Raw genomic sequence first — 21,869 nt, 5'->3', positions numbered from 1 at the left:
TGGAGGTAGCCTTTAATTTGCCCTCCCAAGTAAAATGCAAGAACAGGTGGTAGTAGCACTGAGTTATAGTTCCAAAAAGAACAGATATTGTGGGTTGCACACAATGTTTACAGCTGAACTTCTTCCTGACAGCTTTGTTGCATGAAGTAACCTTGTTCTTATTAGGAACATGAATACCTTTAAAAATCTCTGAAACTGACTGTTGTCTGCGTCATTCACGTTAGCCTGTTGTCCTACAGCAGTGATCTTTCTGTTTGAATATTTACATTTATGGTGAGTACACAGTTGTACTTTTCCTAGAAATCTGAAAACTGATCCCAGTTATCTGCTGTGTGCAGCATTTTGCTTTTACCAGAATTAAGCTCTTTAAAGAAAGCATCTGAGGTTTTGCAATTGTAGACTATGGATATTTTTTGCTGGTCTACTTCTTTGAGAGCGTCTGCCCTATTTGTCTAGGGTCTTCAGCTGGTGCTCCAAGAACTTAGTTTCGTGACTGTACAATTTTTTGATCCATGTCCAAATTTGTGGACGATATCAGAAGTAAAGGTTATCATTTTTTGGCTCACTCTTGGTCTTGCAATTTGTCAGCTATGTGATTGTCTCTTTGGCTAGAGTCATGATTTTAATCTAGAACTAATTTTTCTCATGATCTTGTCTGGTGCTGGGTAGTGGCACATCAGACTTGTAGAAGTTTAGAATTGTTAGCTTGAGTATTCTAAGCAAAATTATGGAGAGAGCTACAGTGGAGATTATCCAATATAACGTTTTTCTCTTGGATATAAAACACTGCAGACTTTTATGGGGGAGTGCTTGCCTTTTGAATGTAGAACCATTCTTAAGACATTACTTCGGGACTTGAAAGGTTGACCATGCATAATGCTTTTCCATAGGTTCATAGGTTCATACTAGGCCATCTGCCCTAGGGCATTTATAAGCCTAGCCAGAATGTGTTTGGCTTTCGCCACCCATTTTAAATTTATTTTGCTATGCCCTTTTTCGAGGTTAGTATACTGTGCCTCTGTCTAACAGTGACACAGAAGTGATACCCGGGGTAAACCTACGATATCCCATCCACTCATCAAGGTTCCTCTTGAAGAGAGTCAGTGAGGGACTCTGCCTAACCTGGACTGGGATTTTATTCCAGAGTGAAGGGAGCCTCTAGGTTATGAATCTGTCCCTCCAGCATGTCCTTTTTATTTCAGTGCTGAGGTTCAAGTCTCTCGAGCGCGTAGCTCGATGGGATTTGGATTTTCTGAGGTGCAGCATGTCCATTAATTCCGGGTTGGACATGGGTTTATACGTCAGGCACAGATTGCCTCTGAACAGGCGGTATGCCACTGAGTAGAGCTGGAGTTTCTTTAAGTTTCTTTTTTTTTTTCTTTAAGTCATAACACTATGTCACATAAAATAGTGGGTGGCAAATGTGTATAACAGTCTGTATGTAGTTCACTGGGTAGACCAACTGAATGCACCAACTTAACAACAGAATGCAACAACTTATGGTGAGTGAGTTACCTTACTGATTTAAATGTAGGGTTAGCACGGTTATTTCCCAAATGTATGTACTAGTGTCACTTTATTTCAGACTAGTCTCATTTATAAAAGTGGAAAATGGGTTCTGGCTAACCAGCTATGTTGATTATTATAAGTTTTATAATTACATCTATAAAAGATGACGAGTCAGCTCTGTTGTAAACCCTGAACGAAGTCCTGGTGATCCACGTTCAGTTAATAGCACTGTTGGAAGTGAATATGTGTGAGGGAGGAATGATGTGACTGTGCGTGCTTGATTGTGTCAGGAGGGAAGGAATGGGTGCATGTGCCTGGAGCACGCATTCCATGGTAGATTTCTCAGAGGAGAAAAGTTGGATGTATGTATGGTGGTGGTCTTGTGGGGAGGGGGTGATGAGGATGACACCTCACAGTGGCCCACTGTCAAGTCTTTTGCTTGGATACCTGTTCACATGAGCAGGGGAATGTAGGTCATGACTGAAAGCACCAAACCCCAGCACAAATGATAGCACTATACTTCTAGCATGAACAATTTTTGACCCTAGGGCATGAGTGGGTCCATAGGACTCCTGCCCTTTGGAGGAGTGGATAAATTAGTGAAACAGCCAGGTTTTAGGGAAGGCTTGATGGTTAGTGCTGAGGCCAGAGTATAAAGGAAAGGCTTAAGTTCTTCAAGCTATTCTGAAAAAAATTAACCAGCTGGGTGCAGTAATAACCTCACCTTTGTTGCCCGTAAATGTGGCATAATGAGACTTTACAAAAAGGGCATGAATTGACTACAAAGGAAATATTTATTCATAAAATAACATTGTCATCAAGTGTGTGGGGAACAGTGGTAGACAATTTAGACTGAGTATTGTTTGGCAGTGTCAGAAAAGCAGAGTAAGTAGTATGCTAAGTGAACCTGGGAACCAGTGAATTTGGGCTGTTGGTAAACAGATGCACCTTCATTTGTTTTGATGATTATACTTTTTCTCTCTGGATTTTATTATCACTGGTCTTGGTGCTCTGTCAGTGGGGTGCTTCCAGGTACTAGTTCAGGAAAATACACCTGTTCATCTCTTTAAAATAACTTTTCTCATTCATACCTGGTTTCCTTTCTGTGGTAACAGTCTTGCCATTTGTTGTCCATTGGATGATTACTCACTTTGCATTTTGAGATCAGTATTGGCAGTATTCTTTTTAGCTTTCTCAGAAGTGACAACCCCTTAAAACTTCATTTCTGAATTAATGATTTAGCTTGTTCATAATATTGAAATACAGCTGCAGTTAATTGGTATATTAATCTGAAGGCAGCAGTGGTGTTGCCTTAATGCATTTTATGGCTACCACCTCTTCATATCTGCACATAACTGTCAGTCTCATCCATCTCATCCTTCTGACCCCATTAATACATCACTTCCTGAATTTATTTGTCTGAACAGTGAGCCAGCAAAACTTGACTGCTTTAATGTCTATACACAGCATTAGTCACCATTAATGTTGGACATATGTTGAAGGATCTTGTCCTTCAACATCTGATTGGTCTTACCAACATAGTAACATAAACAACATTCCATCCAAATTGGTGCTTCCCTTAAATGAATACAATTTATTGTTGTTAGGGTGTCGAAATTCTACTCCTTTTTTAATAAGGCCACAAGCTTTGCAGGTCCCACAAGCAAAAGTTCCCACCTTTTCCATGGTCCTCAAATTACCTGATGCTTTCTTCTCCTTGCACAACATGTCCTTCAGGTTTTTGTTCCTTTTATATATGAACTGGGGATAAATTCCTACCATATCCCTTAGGCTTTCATCACTCACTATGATGTTCCAATTTTTAGATAATATCACATATCCCTTTCGCATCACTCCCATAGGTTAATGCCATCTTGCGATGATTGGGTCTAGTTGTGTCAATAGCTCTATTATGTGTAGTATTACTTGCTTTTAACCAAGGCTTATATTTAGTATGTCTATGCACTTTATTCTTTTCCATGACCTCAGCAACCATTTTCCCATTATAGCCTCTATTGGTGAGGCACATACCCAAATGGCTCAATTCCTCCTCAAATTGTGGAAGCACTCTTTTCTAAACAACTTGGAAGAAAAGCCATCCCTATTTTGCATCAAACATACGTCTAAGAAGTCTATGGCCTCTTTAGAGGTTTGGACACTAAACCTAAAAAAGCTAGTGGTGGTATGTAGATAGTCTATAAATAGACTCAGCTCTTCCTCTGTTCCTTTTGTGCTTGCCTATATATACCATCAATCCCTTGGAAGATGTTGTTCTCCAATACCAGAGTCAATAACTCAACCACTAGTTCTATCCTGTTGTGTGTAAGTTCTAATGTTGTAAGTAACGTCTTTATAGCCTGTAAGCCATATTCATTGTTGATCACAGTAAACAAATTGTTTACATCCAGAGTCACCATCAAGTAATCACCCAATAACTGTTCTTTTTTGATGCCTCCAATTATGGTAAGAAAGTGCCCTGTGTCCACCAATATATGTTCCATCAAGGCTACATATGGTTTAAGAGAAACTTCTAACCATATGGAAATATTTTCCGTTACCCATCCCCTACCCGAAACAATCGGTCTAAGGGGTGGGTCGATTAGGCTCTTATGCACCTTGGGCAGCGCTTTGAAAATAGGTGTTATCGGTTTTTCAATATACAAAAATTCTAGCTGCTGTTGTGTAACTAATAACCTATGACTCAAACAATGCAGTTTACAGTGAACTCTATCTGTAATCCTTTTAACATCAATAGGATTAATTATATGATAGGTCGCCGTATCTGACAACAACAACTTTAACTTTTTGGCATACCAGTCCGAATCTAAAATTACAACCGAGCCTCCCTTATCGGCCATCTTGATTGTAATATCCGTGTAGCCACATAAGTTAACCAAGGCTGACCTTTGTTCATGTGTTAAATTATAATATTTATCCCTGTCACTCTGTTGAAAATATTCTAGTAAGTCATAATCACATTGATTTATAAATAATTGTAGAGCCGGTGTTAAAGCTGGTACAAATGCACTGGGTTTTCTCAGATTGAGTTGCGAAGTATCACTATGACCAAATAGTTTACCCAACATCAAATTACGACAATAACACATGATGTCTAATAAAACCTCTTGATAGGTACACATTTTACTAGGGATAAACGATAAACCTTTGTTTAATACTGCCAACTCATACTGAGTTAAGTGGCGTGAAGATAGATTAACAACAATATTATCACACTCACTCTTTGAAGAAGGAGCTGTCTCACATGCCCTCTTAGCCTCAATGTGTGGTTTCTTTCAAATTCTTCAGGTCCTACAGGAGTACCTCAAAAGCTGATTTGGATCTCATGATGTGGGCATTTATGAAGAGACTGATAGAGATAGATGGCCTCCCATCACCTTATATCTTGAGAGTAGATAGGGATGGTCTAACATCTCCCATAGAAAGTCCTTCCCTGGCACATATTTCAGAAGTCATTATTTCAGTGCCAAATTGTACCCCCCAAAGTCTGTCACCTCAGTACCAACTGGCATTGAGCCATTATCTCAATGCCATGCCTTCATTGCTGTTTTTGAAGTTTTATTGCACAGCCCATTTGATTTCTGACACATCTGCCTTTCAAGATCATAGGATCATAAGAAGCTACTAGGCTATTGGCCCTGAAGCCCTTATAAGCCTAGCCAAGAGTTTAGCCCATGTTTAGCTAAGTCAGCACCCGATGCCCAAGTCCAGGAGGGACACAGGTGGGATCCCAGGGGATTATTTTCTGTTTCCCAAAAGGGATAATTAGGTACTCTGCTTGACGTGGAAAGGGAGTCTATTCCGCAGATGGTGGGAGTCTCTGGGACGCACATCTGTCCTGCCAACAAGTCCTATTAATGTCACAGACCAGGTTGAGGTTGAGCGTGTGGGGTTACTCAAGTGGTTGACTTGCGGATATGCAGCAGTCCTATTAAGGCGGGGTCTGAGATTGCTTTGTATGCCAGACAGAGGTTACCTCTGAGGAGTCTGTATGAAATTGAGTAGAGGGACAGGGCTTTTGGCTTGTCAATGTAGGATAAATGTTTGAGGCCCTGAATTCTCTTGGTGAGGAACATCTCTGGTCTCTCCAGCTGCTGCTTGTGCTTTGCGGGGTACATGCCGAAAGGGGCATTGTACTCAGTAATGGGCCTTATAAGGGAAAAATACAGGGATATTATGACCTCCTTTTCCCTGGATGAGATGCCCTTAATTATAAGGTGGACCATGTAGAAAGCTTTCTGTACAACGGGAGCAACATGGTGGTCAAAAGTCAGGTTGCTATCAACCTGGATGCCCAAATCCCTCGCAACTGATTGCCTGCTTAGGATGTTAGTGTGATAATTTGTGGGGACCTCACTCTTCCCAAAGGGGATGATGGTGCATTTTATGGTATTCAGCTTGAGGCCATGTTTCTGGCACCAGTCATATGTTTGGGTGAGACCCTGTTGGAGGATGTCCACATTATTAGGGAAATTGATGACAGCGCCCAACTTGCAGTCGTCTGCAAACATGGTCAGCCATAGCCCATTGATTTTGGTCTGCACCTCAGAAAAGTATATCCCAAATAAGAGGCCCAAAGACCAGTTCCTGGGGTACATCGCTCATTAATGGGTCTACTACTTGAGGTGGCTTCCCCTATTTTAACATACAGATTGATTCCAAGTTGAGAGAGTTTATCTATTATGCCTTAGTAGGGAAAAGTGTCGAAGGCTTTGGCCAGGTCAAGGTAGAAAGTGTGCATAGTCTTCCCCTCTTTTATGGCTTTGGTGACTGATGTTCTTCGTGTTTCACTGTTGCAGTCATTACATTTGGGTAATCTGCTGGCAGGTTGCCCTCAGTCGGCCTGAATTCCAAAGTCTTGGGTCCTGCGTCGGTTGCTGTCTTCTCTTCCATGACATCAGGTCGTCAGGGGTATAAAACATGCAGCCAATGTCATTTTTTTTAGTCTTTCTTGCCACGGCACCCGAAGCAGAAGCATTTCTCAAGTGCCAGTCGGCCGACTACTGAAATATTCTGAGTTTGAGTTTCAGAACCGAAGTCTTCACTAAAGCTAAGTACCCAGTTGGGAAACTTTTTTCTTGCTTTTTACCGATGTCAGAAAAGTTAATAATTGTATTACTTGTGGGAAGCAAATACCTCATAAGGATTTCCATTTATACTGTATTCCTTGCCTAGGCCCTGATCACAATGTGCCTGGCTGTCGGTTTTGTGCTAGATTTAACCAACTCACTATTAAGCGTAGGTATATTTTTGCATCTAAGTATTTTGGAAACAGATTTAACTACCCAGAAATGTCGTCGGATAGCAATCCGACTACCGGAGTGCATAAAAAACGCAAAGAAAAGGACAGACAAAGGCAGTTATGATTCAAAACAGACGACGAAGCTTCTCCTATGCAAGTCGCCGGTTCGCCGGTACTCAGTGAGGTGCTTTCGCAGCCCCTGATACCCGCTACCTTCAAGTCGCAGGCCTCTACCAACACCCATGTGGAGTCTGGCATGCCGCAAGATACTCAAGGTATTGGACCGATGGATGTATCTCCCTCGGATAGGTCCGGAGCCGCTGAGCAGGCACCAGCTTCTGAGGGTGTATTCAGACCTCAACATTTTTATATCAAACCGAAAGCTGCAAAACCAAAGGCAAAGACACCTTCTAAAACTAAAAAAAGTCTCCTGAGCCACGTGCACAGACCTCTATGCCTAAAAAAACAGATGAACAAAATGGCTGAAGACCTTATTACTTTGATCAGGGGTACCCATCCCCCCTCCAGATAAGAGGCCTAGGCAAGACACTGACTATGAATCTTCAGATCAGGTTTCTATTTCTTCTGATTCCTCTTCTGATCAGGAATTATCTTTACCTCCCTGTGAGGATTCTGATGCTGAGGAGTCTACTCCATCTGCATCTCCTCCTGAGGATTATTCATTTGGAGAAACCTTGCATAATTTGAGGGAGCATTTTCACTGGGAGAGTCAAGACTTCTCAGAATCAAAAAAGAGGCTCAGGGATTTCCTTCTCCCTCAGCACAAGCCTTTAGCCATTCCCCCTGTTTTAGACATTGTGGATGATGTGTTTTCGGAGTCAAGCCTGACCCCTTACCTCCAGCTCACAGTAAGCCTGACCGGTATTACAGGGTCCCTGACTCTCATAAAGCACCCTGCTGCTGATCCTGAAATTATTTCACAGGGTCCAAAGGGAGTTAAGGCCTCAACAGCAAAAAACCTACCGCCTCCAACAGAGATTCAAGGGCACTGGACAGATGGGGAAAAAAGGTTTATACATCTGCAACCTTAGCAATCAGGGCCTTAAACTGTCAATTTCATATGCTTAAGTACCAACAACATGTTATGGGGTTGCTGAAACAGAAAATGATGTTGATTTCAGAATGTGCAGAAAATAAGGAATTGCAGGAGTTATTGCATGCAGCTGAACCAAGTAGGAAAGCATACTTTACAATGTGGTTTTGATTCTTTAGAGGCCTCCTGCAGGGCCGCAGTTACTGGATCTGTGATTAGGAGGCATGCCTGGTTAAAGGAACAAAAATTGCCAAATCATGTTAAAGCTAAATTGCTAGATGCACCTTTACAGCATGATTCTCTGTTTGGTATTAAGGCAGAAGAGGTTTTAAAGAAAATGGACTACAAAGCTAAGTCTATGCAAACTGTTAAAGATTTCTTACAATTGCAGCCACCTAGATTCAGTAGACACTGGCCTACAAAAAATTGGTCCTTTCCTGTGTCAGACAGAGCTCAAAGGGGCAAATCCAGACGCCCTAAGGGTTCCAGGTACCAGGCTCAAGACTCATACAGGTCAAAGCAATGGGGCGCATCCACCTCCAAATCTGGAGGAGATAAAGTGCAAACCTACAGAAAGCAATCCCAATGACTTCCCTCTGCCTACACCAAGCACTTATCTTTTGGCAGCACCCATAGGGGGAAAATTAGCACTTTTTGCTCAAAATTGGCAGTTAATAACCCAGGACAAGTGGGTACTAAACATCGTATCACAGGGATACAGATTCCATTTCCGCACTCTGCCAATGACAAATGGTCAGTCAGATCTGCCAAAAAAACAGTGGGCAGAGGCACAGAAACAGGTTACATCCCTCATGGATATGGGGGCCATTCAGACAGTACCAGAACAGGAAAAAGGACAAGGTTTTTACTCAAGACTGTTCTTGGTACCCAGAAAGGACAAGGCCTGGCGGCCAATACTGGATTTATTGATTTTGAACACATACCTGGACATTCCAAAATTCAAAATGCTCACTTTGCAACAGCTTCTGCCCATACTGGGCAAGAATGCTTGGCTGGTAACTTTAGACCTAAAAGAGGCATACCCGCATGTCCCAATAAGACAATCGTGCAGAAGATACCTCAGATTCAAGGTTGGCTTAATGCATTACCAATTCTCTGCACTGCCCTTTGGCTTATCTACTGCGCCCAGGGTCTTTACAAAGTGCCTGGCACCAGTAATTGCATTTTGCAGGCAAAAAAGTATTCAAATATATCCTTACTTGGACGACTGTCTCATTCAAAGCAGAAAACAAGGACACTCTTCTACGGCACCTGGTGTTTGTGAAAAGCCTAGGGTACACAATAAACGAAAAGAAATCACAACTGGTACCCTCTCAAAAGATAACATTCCTGGGTGCAAGCTTGAACACAACTGCCCAGATGGCTTACCTCACGCCAGACAAACAAACGCAACTGACTACTTACTTCAAACTGATGGCAACAAAAACCCAGTCTTCTGCAAAACAAATTCTGCAGGCTCTGGGCTTCATGGCATCCTGCATCCTACTAATTCAATATGCAAGACTGCATATGAGGAAACTTCAGTGGTACCTAAAAAGTTTATGGAGTCAACATTCACACAGTCTGGAAACAATGATTCCTCTCATCCCCTGCCTGCAACAGGAGTTTCTATGGCGGGCAAAGGCCTGTCACCAAAACATGGGACGGCCCTTCACTCTACCCCCTGCCAGCCAAACCTTAACAGACGTATCAGATTATGCCTGGGGGGCCCACATGGCAGGAAGATGCATTCGGGGCATATGGGCACCAAATCAAATGCATCTACATATCAACCAGAAAGAGATGCTAGCTGTTCAAAATGCCCTAACAGCCTTCAAGGACTTACTTCATCCAGGACAGCTACTGATAATGACGGACAACACCACAGTCATGTGGTATATAAACAAGCAAGGGGGCACACACTCATACCTCCTTTGCAGATTAGCCATGGCACTGTGGGACACTGCTTTGACCTACCAAATAAATCTTCAAGCTCAATTCCTGCCAGGAAAACAAAACACTCTGGCAGACGATTTAAGCAGAAACCTTATGGATCCTCACGAGTGGAAACTAAATCCACAAGTCTTCAGCATGATAGAGAAATGGGGAGCCCAGACACAGACCTATTTGCCTCTCCTCAGAATTATCAACTGAAAAGATTCTGCACAAGGACTTCTCACAGACAAGCATGGAAAGTGGACGCCCTACCCTTCAGTTGGAAAAACCTATCAGTTTACGCCTTTTCTCCTCTGCCTCTTCTACCTAAGTTCCTCCAAAAAGTCAGACAAGAGAAGCCAAAGATGATATTAATTGCCCCGGACTGGCCCCACCAATACTGGTACCCAATCCTAAGGAACTTGTCTTAATACCCAGCTTGGACCTTGCCTCAAAAACCACAACTACTGTCCCAGCAAAACAGTCAGATCCTGCACAATCAACTACAGACTCTGAACCTGACAGCATAGCTAATTCTGTAATCATACAGACAACACCTGTCAGTAAAGCTGTGATGGATGTCATTTTGGAAGCCAGAAGGCCTAGTACTAGAAAATCTTATGCTGACAAATGGAAGAGATTCTGTGCTTGGAATCGAGCACAAGGAACTGATACAACAGAACCGCATATTCCTCAGATATTAAAATACTTAACTGAGATGCTTGACAAAGGTCTATCTTTTTCATCAATCAAAATCCATGCCTCTGCCATTTCGGCTCATTACAATACAGAGCCACCAATCTTTTCTCATCCATTACTAAATCAGTATCTTAGAGGAGCCAAAAATTTAAGGCCTCCTAGAAGATCACCATTACCTGCATGGGACCTCAGTTATGTGTTGGGAAAGCTCACCCTGCCTCCATTTGAATCAGCTGCTACCGCTGATATAAAGTTCTTATGGAAGACAGCTCTGCTACTAGCAATTACTTCAGCAAGAAGAGTTTCAGAGCTACAGGCCCTCATGGCTGTAGAGCCTTTTATCACATTTTACCCAGACAGGGTGTCTCCGAGGACAAATCCTGCTTTTATGCCTAAGGTCGTTTCCAGTGTGGCTCTTAACCAAACAATTCATCTGCCAACTTTTTTATCCAAATCCGCAGAACAAAGGGGAGAGAATTCTGCATTCTTTGGATGTACACAGACTGCTAAGATTCTACTTGAGCAGGACTAAAGCTCTAAGAAAAACTGAGCAATTACTAGTGTCATATGCTGCAGGATCAGAAGGAAAGGCTATTTTAAAGCAGACAGTTTCAAAGTGGATAAGCCATTGCATCTGTTTCTGCTGCTTACACCATGGCAAACCTGTGCCCAAGGGCATTAGGTCTCACTCCACCAGGGCTGCAGCTACTTCAGCAGCCTTTCTCAGAGAAGTACCAACCAAGGACATTCTAGAGGCTGCTACTTGGAGTTCTTTTCACACCTTTACAAAGCATTACCATTTGCCTCTCTACTCTAAGTCCAGGGCAGGCTTTGCCACTGCAGTGCTGCAGGGCCTTATAGCCTCACCTAATGCTGTTTAGCTCCAGCCTCCCAACCATAGCTTTGGGATTCTACCCAAATGTAATGACTGCAACAGTGAAACATGAAGAATATAGTACAGTTGTGTACACTTACCATAAATGTAGATGCTCGAGTGTATTCACTGTTGCAGTCCAGGTTACCATCCCGCCATCCCCCTGTCATTTTACAGCTTATTTTTCCTTCTCTATCTTCTACAACCTATGTGGTGTATTTGCTTGTAGATGAAGGTAAAGTTTATATTGATGCATGTGTGTATGTATATATATATATATATATATATATATATATATATATATATATATATATATATATATTTAGAATATTGCTACCTTTTTGGGGGCACCTGACATCGGGGGCAAGAAAAACTAAAGAAAATGGCATCTGCTGCATGTTTTATACCCCTGACGACCTGACATCATGGAAGAGAAGACCACAACCGACGCAGGACCCAAGACTTTGGAATTCAGGCTGACTGAGGGCAACCTGCCAGCAGATTTCCCAAATGTAGTGACTGCAGCAGTGAATATACTCGAACATCTACATTTATGGTAAGTGTACACATCTGTACTTTTCAAGATAGTCAACCAAATTTAACAGACATGACTTCCCCTTGAAGCCAAACTGTGTGGGATCGAGTGTTTGGAGGTTGCCAGTGTCCTTGTTAATGAGGTCCATGATAATCCATTACATAGCCTTGCAGATCAGGCTAGTTAGGCTGATTGGTCTATAATTTCCCAGATCAGTGAACGTTCCACGTTTGTACAAAGGGATGACAGTGGCTGTCCTCACTCAGCTGAGACAAAGCCGGTACTCTGCCTTTAGTTGAATAGGGCGCCTAATGATGCTGCAAGTTCCTGCCACAGTTCATGTAGGATGCAACCTGTGAAGTTATCGGGTCCCATGGAGGCTGTATTTTTTTGCTTTTGAGAGGGCAGTGATAATCTGTTCCCTAGAGATGAGGGGAGGGGGTAGGTACTGGGATGTCCTGATTTACTGATGGGGGGACAGTGGGGTGAAGTTTTTGCTGAATCTGTTAGCCAGCTAGTTGGCTATATATATAGCATTTGTGTATGTGGTGTCCTTAACTACCAGTTCTGAGCAGATCTGGGTGCTACCTTTGAGACTGTGGATTGTCTCTAGTAGATGTGGCCAATTTACACTCAGTTTGCTTTGGAGGATTTCACTAGTGCTCTTATTTGCTTGTTCAGGCTAAGGAGAAATTGCTTCCAATTGGGCACCTGATCCTACTTGGCTCTGGACAGCAATTTTTTTCCTTTTGTTGTAGTTTATTTATTGTAGATGTCCACCAGACAGGTTTACTCTTCTTTGTGGAGTATGATTTTGTCCTGTGGGGTATTCCTGATTTCATACATCTATTTAAATGCTCGTATAGTACTTCGGTGTAGATTTGGACATTGGTGCCAGTTTCTACAGAGGGGGAGGAGGTTGTGAAGCTGTTTATACCACGCCTCAGGAGGTTGTAATCAGCTTTGGAGAAGTTTTTTTCTTTGACCCTAGTTAGAGGGGGGTCAGGAGAAATGTTAACTTCGAAAGTGAGGGCTTTATGGTCAGACCTTACTAGGGAGGATGATACTGTGGTTACTCATGTTGGTTAGTACCAAGTCCAAGGTATTACCTCTTGTGGGTGTATTGCCTAGCTGTTCCAAGGCATTTGCATTGACAAAATCGAGGAATCTCTGGGCATTTGTGTTCTGGCATGAGTAGATGTCCTTCTATTCATATGCTGCAGTATCCATAACATGGAGTTTACCTTCGGGTTGACTCGTACATTGTCCGGCTGTTTTATCAAAGTTAAATTGCTGCTGCGTAGGTACATGCGTCGGCCCACCACACTAAGCATACGTCGGCCATAAATGGACATCTGGTATAAAGCGCATGTCAGCACGCACCTACCTCAGAACTTCTTTGCTTCCTGTTTGACTACCAGCTCCTGTCATCACTCACTTAGGAAAGTTACCTCGTCCTTCTGTGTTCAGATAAGTACCCCATAAGGGTTGTTTATTAACTTTTGCTACTTTCTTGTGAGTTAGTCAGAAAGAAAGGGCAATTTTCAAAGTGGAAGGCAAACTCACACAAGTTCTGTTTATTCTGCCTAGGTCCAGAACACAACCATATGTCGTGTGATATTTGCAAAGCCTTCGTCCTGAAAACTCTTAGAAGCCACCTTGCTTCCCTTAGATTATATTTAGTGCATCAGAGTCTGAAGCGCCTTGCTAGTGATATGGTTCCGACGTTGGGACCTGTGGAAGAGCTGCAACTCCAGAAGGCCAGGAATCCTAGGCCTGAAACCTCGGCTGCTCCCTCTATCCTGGCCGTCCCTCCCGGGGCAGATGAAGGCCTGGAGGATGCATCGGAAAACGCAGATTCTTCCTTGATGGGTACTGTGGTGGAAGCCATTAAAGAGACTGCCAGCACATCCTAGAGGGAACTTCAGGTGTCTAACCCAGGCAGTGCGGGGGGGAGGTGTGGATTATCATTTCCGAAGGCCTGCGTGGGGTTACTCAGGTTGTGGTCATGTTTTACCTGTGTGAACTGATGAAAAGTGGCTTGTCATATTCTTCCATCAAGGCACATTTATCTGCCATCTCAGTATGTTTACCTGTGACTTCTGCCCTGGCATCCAAGTTGGAAGTCAAGCTTTTCCTGAAAGGGATCCTGCATGTCAGATCTTCTAAGAAACCTATCTTTCCCCATGGGATCTTGATTTTGTGCTAGAAAAGCTTACCTTAGGCCCCTTTGAGTCAGCTAAGGACTCTTCCCTGGAACACTGCATACTGAACACTGTCCTCCTGATCGCTATCATCTCAGCCAGAAGGGCTCTGAACTGCAGGTCCTAATGGCATTTCCCCCCTCCTGTCTTCATCGGGACAGGGTTTGCCTTCATACCAACCCAGCCTAAGGTAGTGAATGAGCTATCCTTGAATCAGGCCATCAATCTCCCTACCTTCTTTCCTTCACCACAATCTCCTAGTGAAAGGATTCTCCATTCCTTGGATGTGCACTGACAGCTCGGATATTATTTGGCTAAGACCAAGCCCATCCGTAATTCAGACAGGCTATTCATTTCCTATCACCCAAGAGCCTTGGGCAATCCGGTTTCCAAGCAAACTGTTTCCTCCTGGATTTCTAGAGCCATTTATTTCTGCTACACAGCAAATGGGAGAAATCTTCCCTTTCCAGTTAAGGCACACTCCACTAGGGCAGTGTCTTCATCTGGATCCTTCTTTAAAGGTTTGTTTACAGCTTCCATCTTGAAGGCAGCTACATGGTCCTCTGTTCACACCTTCACCAAACATTGCCAATTGGATACTGTTTCCAGATCCAGAGCAGGATTTGCCAGGGCTGTTCTACATGGCTTTGTGGAAAATGTCTGCTCCTCCTCCCAATCATCTGTTGCATGAGCTATGGCATTCTTCCTCATGTTATGGGTACTGCAGCATATGAATTGAAGGACATAGAATAGTTGTGTAAAATCTTACCATAACCATAGATGTCCTTCTCTTCAATATGCTGCAGTATGATTTCCCACCCTGCCTTCCCCCTGACGCTTGCCTGCCTTCTGGAGACTCGCATCCTTCAAGCTGGTGCTTGGCGGCATTCACTTCTGAGGTAGGTGCATGCTGATGTCCGCTTTATACCTGACATCCGTTTATGACCAGCGCACGCTTAGTGTGGTGGGCCAACGCATGTACCTACACAGTAGCAATTTAATTTTGGTAAAATGGTTAAGACGTAGGAGGTGGACTCCCCCATGTTATGGATACTGATATAGAAGAGGATATCTATGGTTATGGTAAGATTTTACACAGCTATTCTTTCTTCCAATCTATGTTTGGATACTTAGTCACCCAGGATTATTGTAAAGAGATGAATCTTGATCGATTCAAAGAGGTCCAGATAAGGCAGAGTGAGCATCGTGAGTCAAATGTGGGGGCCTGTAGCTAGCTATAATTTGAATAGGGGTCTTGTCAGCGGTTAACTGCACCTGGAGTGTCTCATGTACGTCATACTGACTGACCAACCTGGACATGTGTATGTCTTTAATATATATTGAAACTCCACCTCCTTTGGCTTTGCTACCCACAGTTTGGGGTCTGAATGTATGATAGGATAAGTAACCAGGTAAGGCTGGGGTGCTCTCTGCAGCTTTGAACCAGGTTTCTGTGACTTTGCAAATCTCAGCATATTCTAGGATTAAGAATGTTTGCAATGAGTTCAGTTTCATGTTTAGATTCCTAGCGTTTAGCAGTATGGACCAGTTTTGTTGAAATGTTTGATAGTTTAGACCTAATCACTTTTCCTAAAAAAGGCACTATGGGGGAAGCAAGAGCCTTTGCCAGAAGCCTGAAGCTTTACCAGAGATAGAAGCAGGCCATTTCTGGCAAAGCATTGTGATCTGTCGATCATATTTTCCCAGACTGTCGGGTACTGGATCCCCCTGGAATGACACCAGAAACTAAGCAGCAGTTAGTCGTTTGTACTGAGGCATCATTGTGGGTAATAGCAGAATTCTGCTCAAGGCTAGGCACATACTTGCCTGGGACACATTCTGCGAGCTCAGTCATGTCTCTTCATGTTGTCCAGGGAGGTATGTCTCAAGTCATTCATGCCAACATGGACTATGACAGAGTCATAGTAGTACCTGTTGTTGAGAGACTTAAGTGCATGTGTGATATGGTGGATTATGGCACCAGACAAACAACTAACCGTGACCTTCTCCTTATCCAGCCTGGTAAGAGGCACATCTGTGTGTCTCACAATGGAGTCTCCTAGGACTATTGGGTTTATGGTTAAGGCTAAACGGCTGTGAGAGACAGGTGAGTTGACAATGTGTGGTACATGGTGTGGAGGGTTGTGGAGTTCACGTGTTTTTTGCCTCTGAGGTCTCCTTTGTTTGGGTATGTTTTTGTTTAGAATATCCGCATATGTGAGTGTATATTGTGCAAGTATGAGTGGTGTTTGAGGTGTAGTGATTGTGATGAGAACCTTCTCAGTGCCAGATGTACTGGCTTGTCTTGCGAGGGAGAGAGCATAGACTCTAGGTTCCTAATGTAGTTGCATCTCTCACAAATTGTGTTCCTTAGTGATAGTAGTAGATGGTTGTCCATGTGCATGAGGCAGTTACTACACTGTCTCAGGATGCCCATATCAACCAGACTGTCAGGAGAAATTGTCAGAAATTGTCCATCCATATTTGTCAGAATCTGAGGGAGAGAGGCCAGGGAGAGCTAAGGGGTAGACCAAGAGCCCAAGTGCGTAAACCTAAACTAAAAGGCTTAGAATAACAATTTAAACAGGCTATAAATAAGCAGTAATAAATGCAGCAGAAAAGATGCAATTAAATACTTTAGAGAGCAAGTAGCCGAAAAAGCAAGATGAAGTAATAGAGTTGGAAGCACAAATACAGTAAAAGCAGCTGAATAAAGTAATTTTTTTTTTTGTTTTTTAGTAAAGTGGAATGGGAGAGAGGGGGAACAGACGATAATTCAAGGTTAAGAAACTAAGGGGGTTGGCCTTCCCAGATCTCTCTCTGTATTGGGTAGAATGAGCTAATGAGACAGGACTGAGAGGAGTGTCCCAGATCAAATTTATAGTAGGGGCAAGTACTGGAAAAGCCACCAAGTTTAAGAACACAACAGCAGCACAGGAGGGTTGGAAAACAAACTTCACACAGAGGTCAAGCAAATATACAAATGCAGACAGAGATAAGTAATAATTCAGTCAGTCACTGAAAACTGTTAAATCAAGTGTAAAGAAATGGTGCTGATCCCCTCCTGGAGGCCTTCCAAATTCTTTTTTGGGTATGCCCTCCTCAGTACTGGTTAATACTTCCTTGGGATGGGTAGGCCCAGCCACCGAGACAGGCTCCTTGGATCTGGATGAGGACAGTGTATGACCTTTCAAATTGAGGAGGATCATTGTTTCTCCACCAAGAATGGACGCACAGACTTCAAGGGTGGCTCTCAGCCTCATGTTTCTGTCTCAGCCACATCATGCATCCTTGGGTCAGAGCTGCGAGATTGACCTGAATGGCAGAAGGTGTCCTCTAAGGAGTCTGATCCTGCCCCTCTCTGATGTACTAATTAAGAACATGCAACAGGAGGCATTGACTCCCCATTAGAGTCTGTCTGTTTTTGGATACAGACTGGCGATTGAGAGGGTTCCCTCCCAGTACCTTTCAGAAGACTCCACTTTCATAAATATTGTAGAATTAATGCAGTTTAGGGAATCTTAGTCCACTGACCAACTCTGTTTGGACAAGGATATTTTTTGGAGCCTGCAAATTGGTTTGGCTCCCTCTTAGTGGCCCTCTTGTGGACCACCTTATTGTCTTGGCCATTGGGGGGGGGGGTCATAGCAGGAGACCAGTAGTCTTGCAAGCCAGAGAAGGTTCTCAAACCTTCTTCCCACCTCCAGGGACAGACTTGTTTTGCGCCAAGGGACTTGTGGTTAATTTTATTATTGTGACAGTGCTGCTAAAAAAAAAAAAAAAAAAAAAAAAAAAAAAAAGGCTGCTTTGGGGGTCACAGCTACTGTTCATCCACACAATAAGGAATGCTAGGCCATGGACAGTTTAAGGAAGCAAGCTTATGCTTGAAGGACATAAGCTTTCATGACTTTGAACTATGTCGCTCATATGTATCATTTCCAGAAAGATCTGGCCCAGCAAGCACTAGCCTGTCTGAGAAGACCTCCCATATCTGATTCCAGAAAATAATTGGAGACTGCTCATGGCACAGTGTTAAATATTACTGACATCTTCATTAGACTCATGCGTAATCCAGCTACTGGAAAGGCACATATGTGGGAGCAGGCATTGCTATTTGTAGGCCTGGCTTTGCGTTGACTTTACAGACAGAATTAAGACGACCTTTGCAGATGCCTCCTTTGATTGGATCATCCTTGTTTGAAGGACAAGATGCAGAAGTATGAGCAAGATGGGAAAACACTTTCTGTTGGAGTTCAGATTTGAGACTCCTCAAATATTATACACTGGAAAACAAAAAGCACCAAATCTCTGATGTTAAGGAAAGCAAAGTGTCAAATCTTTAAATCCACTTCTGACAGGAGCAGCTGCAGCAGAGGATGACCCCCTTTAACAGATGCCGGCCCAGAATCAAAGGAGGCTCACACAACCAGGGGTAGTGTGGACCTTTCAACGACAGGCAACCTCACCTTCCTAAAAGGACTGCCAAGACTGCTCCCATCTGGAGACATTTTGGGGTTTATCCCTCTGCTCTCCTGCATGGATGACCCATTATGAAGGATACAGGGGATATAAGGGTGCAAAGAATAATATCCAGAGATTATACATTTCTCTTTTCCCAGCATTTGCATGCATCACCCCATCAATAAAAAAAAAATCTCTGATTAAAAAAAAAAAAAAAAGCCATCCATTATGTCCCACCAGGTCAGGCATGGTCAGGATTTTATTCAAGAATTTGCTTACAAAAAAAAAAAGGACCTGAGTCCAAATCTAAACCAAACAACATTGTATAGTAGAACTAGTTTAGGGTGGGCACAGTGCAGTCAATTTTGATTTGCCTACAGGCAAATTATTGGATGTGCTTGCTCCAATCTCTAGGACACTTTAACAGGATCCTTCTTGGGATTACTTCTCTGTAGAAGCCGGTCAGTTTCAGTCCAGGGTCTTGCCCTTTGGTCTTGCCACAGCCCTCTTTGTTGACAGTGCATGACTTTAGTAGCCACACGCCACCTTGTTGCCCCAAGAAAGGAATCATTGGCCAATACCAGAGACCGCTTGCTGCAGCTCTGTCTGTCCTTAGACATATCCATAAACTACAAGAAATCTATCCTTCAACCAACTCAGGCTTGTCAATTTATTAGAAGCTACCTAGACACAGTAAGGGGTGTCTCACCTTCAGAACAGCATTCAAACACCAAGAGACTTCTTTCAAATTCTCCTCTACTTCAATTGTCCATCAGCAGTTCTAGTTCTCAAAGTTGTGGGGCTGATGATCTGTGCCATTCTGGTGGTACATTTCACTCATTTGTATGAGGATTTCTTGGTGGCTTCTAAGTTCTCAGTGGCCTCTGCTTTTTAGAGCAGCTGTCTACGATCATTACAGTAACCAGCCTTAGCAAGGAAAAGTTCTGATTGTGGCTAACTTACCTGGCATTCATTCTCCCTGGTCTTCCTGTGCTGCATTTCTGTACTGCTGATTTACTCCTCACCATCATTTTTATTTGCAAGCAGTCATTTATGGCAGAAATTAAAATACTTGGCAAGATTCTTATGTTTGTGTATGACCATGTACAAAACTCAGTTATTGCCCTTAGCCTCATACCATGGGCACTATAGAATGCTGGAACTACAGTTATTCTAATGAGTGTTTCTTTTGTAGGTGGATTACAAAGCAGATGAGTGGCTCATGAAGAACATGGATCCCCTGAATGATAACGTGGCTACTTTGCTTCACCAGTCATTGGACAAGTTTGTGGCAGAACTCTGGAAGGATGGTAAGGGATAGTCTGTACTACTGATCACTTTAAAAAAAAATGTGAAAATGAGGTCTTTAGCCTTGTCAGTACAGAGTCAGAGGCATCCATTATTTGAGTGTTAAAGTATTGTTCAAGCTTTAACATTCATTTGTTGTATTTTGTCAGCCAAGTAGATTCCACTGAGCTGTAGCCTTTTTTCAAAGGAGAACCAAGATGGTATTTATACATGGAAAAAATGTTCAGGACAGTAGGACAACTTGCACTCTGCTGGGTGTCTTGAGGTAGCTGGCCCTTGTCTCTTATCCCTCTTATTTCCATTCTTGGATTCATTCCACTTGCAAATTTGATTGTCACTTTACCAGACAATGGGCTCTTGGATTATTACAGGAACAAAGCACTTCAGTTTAATGGACTTAACGCTCTACTGACTTCCTGTTAATGTGGAAGAGAAGTGTGGTGTGTGGTACGTTTTGCAGGCATGGTTAGACTTGTTTTCTGTGGATTTGCCTAAATGCTTTTTTGTTACTTTGTCATTCTTTAGAAAATTAAATGGCACAACGTGAAAAATACTCTGAGAATAATGCATGATGCTCAAACATAGATCACAGTTGCAGTAGCCTAAGCTATATGGGTGCCACCTCACTGCAGCATCTCTGACGTTTATCCCACACACCAACTCTCAAGAGCTTGAGCAGTTCTCTATAAAAAGGCAGTTGGAGCTTCAGACCTTTTTTTTTTGCCACAGAAGAGAATACCTTTCAGAGGTCCTGTGACAGTCTTCAAGAGAGGGGCAGTTAAGCCCCTATTGGGGCAAGCCTTCCTCTATAATTTACTTTGGGGAAACTGGCATTTTTCTGTCATATTTATGACTTTATCTCCCCAAGTTTTGGGGACTGCCATTGTATATAATTCTGTGAACGTTTGTGAAGAAAAGTTTTTCTTTTGACTAAGGCCATACTTGTATTTGTAAGTTTAGTGTGTTTGGGGCAGGCAACTGTGCTTATGGGGTTAACTCTGATTTACATACTTCATAACCACTTATTCTGTACCATACATGTTACAAAATCATCCAGGCTCCATTTCCCACTTTTAACTTTTCATTCTTGGCATACCTGTGGAGCAGTCTCCATGTTAGTACCGTCCTCTGCACACAAAAAGAAGAAAGTTGTAAAGGAGGCTTAAGGTGTCAGGCCAGTTCCTATTCTGCTTCATTACCTCCCACTCCCCACTCCCAACTCCTCTTGGTGTAGCTTTTTCATCCTCCAAATACCAGGAGATAGCAATGTCCCCTATGGCTGTAAGGATGCCCTTGTCAGGCAAGCAAGAGAGAGAGACACCTGCCCGTGCTGGGGTAAGACATGAGAAGGGCAGTTGGCCAAGATGGGATAGTGGAAGTTTGAACCAGTCTGCCTACAGTGGGTCAGTATGTTTTCAGGTTGCGTGTACTTAGTGAAAACAAACTGTCTCCCATTTCTGTTTCTATGTCTGGGCAGAGCAGATTTATTGTGATTTGCCAAGGAACCTGATGCTTCAGGTAATAGAGAAGAGTTTCCTTCCCTTTCTGGTAGGGATCTTCATTCAGAAGAGCAGATATTGGAGGGGGATAGCTGTAGTTCAGGAAATTCGTCTTATTCAGAGTCCTGTGATTCTGATGAAGGTATTTCATCAGATATTCCTGCTGAAAAGATTTCCTTTTCTGACACTTTATTAAAATAAGAGTTTTTTCATTTGGACCAAAATGAAGTCTGTGTGGCACAAAAATGTATTATGATTTATTACAGTTAGAGATGTGTAGCAGTTAACTATCCTGTGTTCCCTGCTGTAGAGAATGTTTTTCCCATTGCTTCTGTCTTAGCTGATGGACAGCCTCCTGACCCTCGGATGTCTGACAAAGCAACAAAAGTACTTGTTTTGTTTTCTGTATCCAAGCCTGCTTCCACTAAATAGGCTGTGACTGCTAATCCCATTCCTCTTGAAAACGATGAGAAAGCAATGGATAAGTTGGGGAAGAAGACACATTCTTCTAGAAATGTAACTTTCAGAATT

At 42.9% G+C, this 21,869-nt stretch overlaps 1 protein-coding gene across 1 annotated transcript in view; it reads left to right on the top strand.

Annotated features, from left to right (window-relative positions):
* Window positions 1-21,869, top strand: part of MYH10 (myosin heavy chain 10) — a 2,709,460-nt gene that overhangs the window by 1,242,505 nt on the left and 1,445,086 nt on the right. The window contains exon 15 of the mRNA XM_044086713.1: window positions 19,727-19,841. Within this exon, the coding sequence (XP_043942648.1) occupies window positions 19,727-19,841 (115 nt within the window). The remainder of the gene's footprint in view (window positions 1-19,726; window positions 19,842-21,869) is intronic.

This window comes from Protopterus annectens, chromosome 10.part0 (genome assembly GCF_019279795.1).
Source record: "Protopterus annectens isolate FY-2018-M chromosome 10.part0, PAN1.0, whole genome shotgun sequence".
Taxonomy (NCBI): Eukaryota; Metazoa; Chordata; order Ceratodontiformes; family Protopteridae; genus Protopterus; species Protopterus annectens.
Note: the sequence above shows the minus strand (reverse complement) of the source record. Positions and strands in the feature narration are given on the sequence as shown.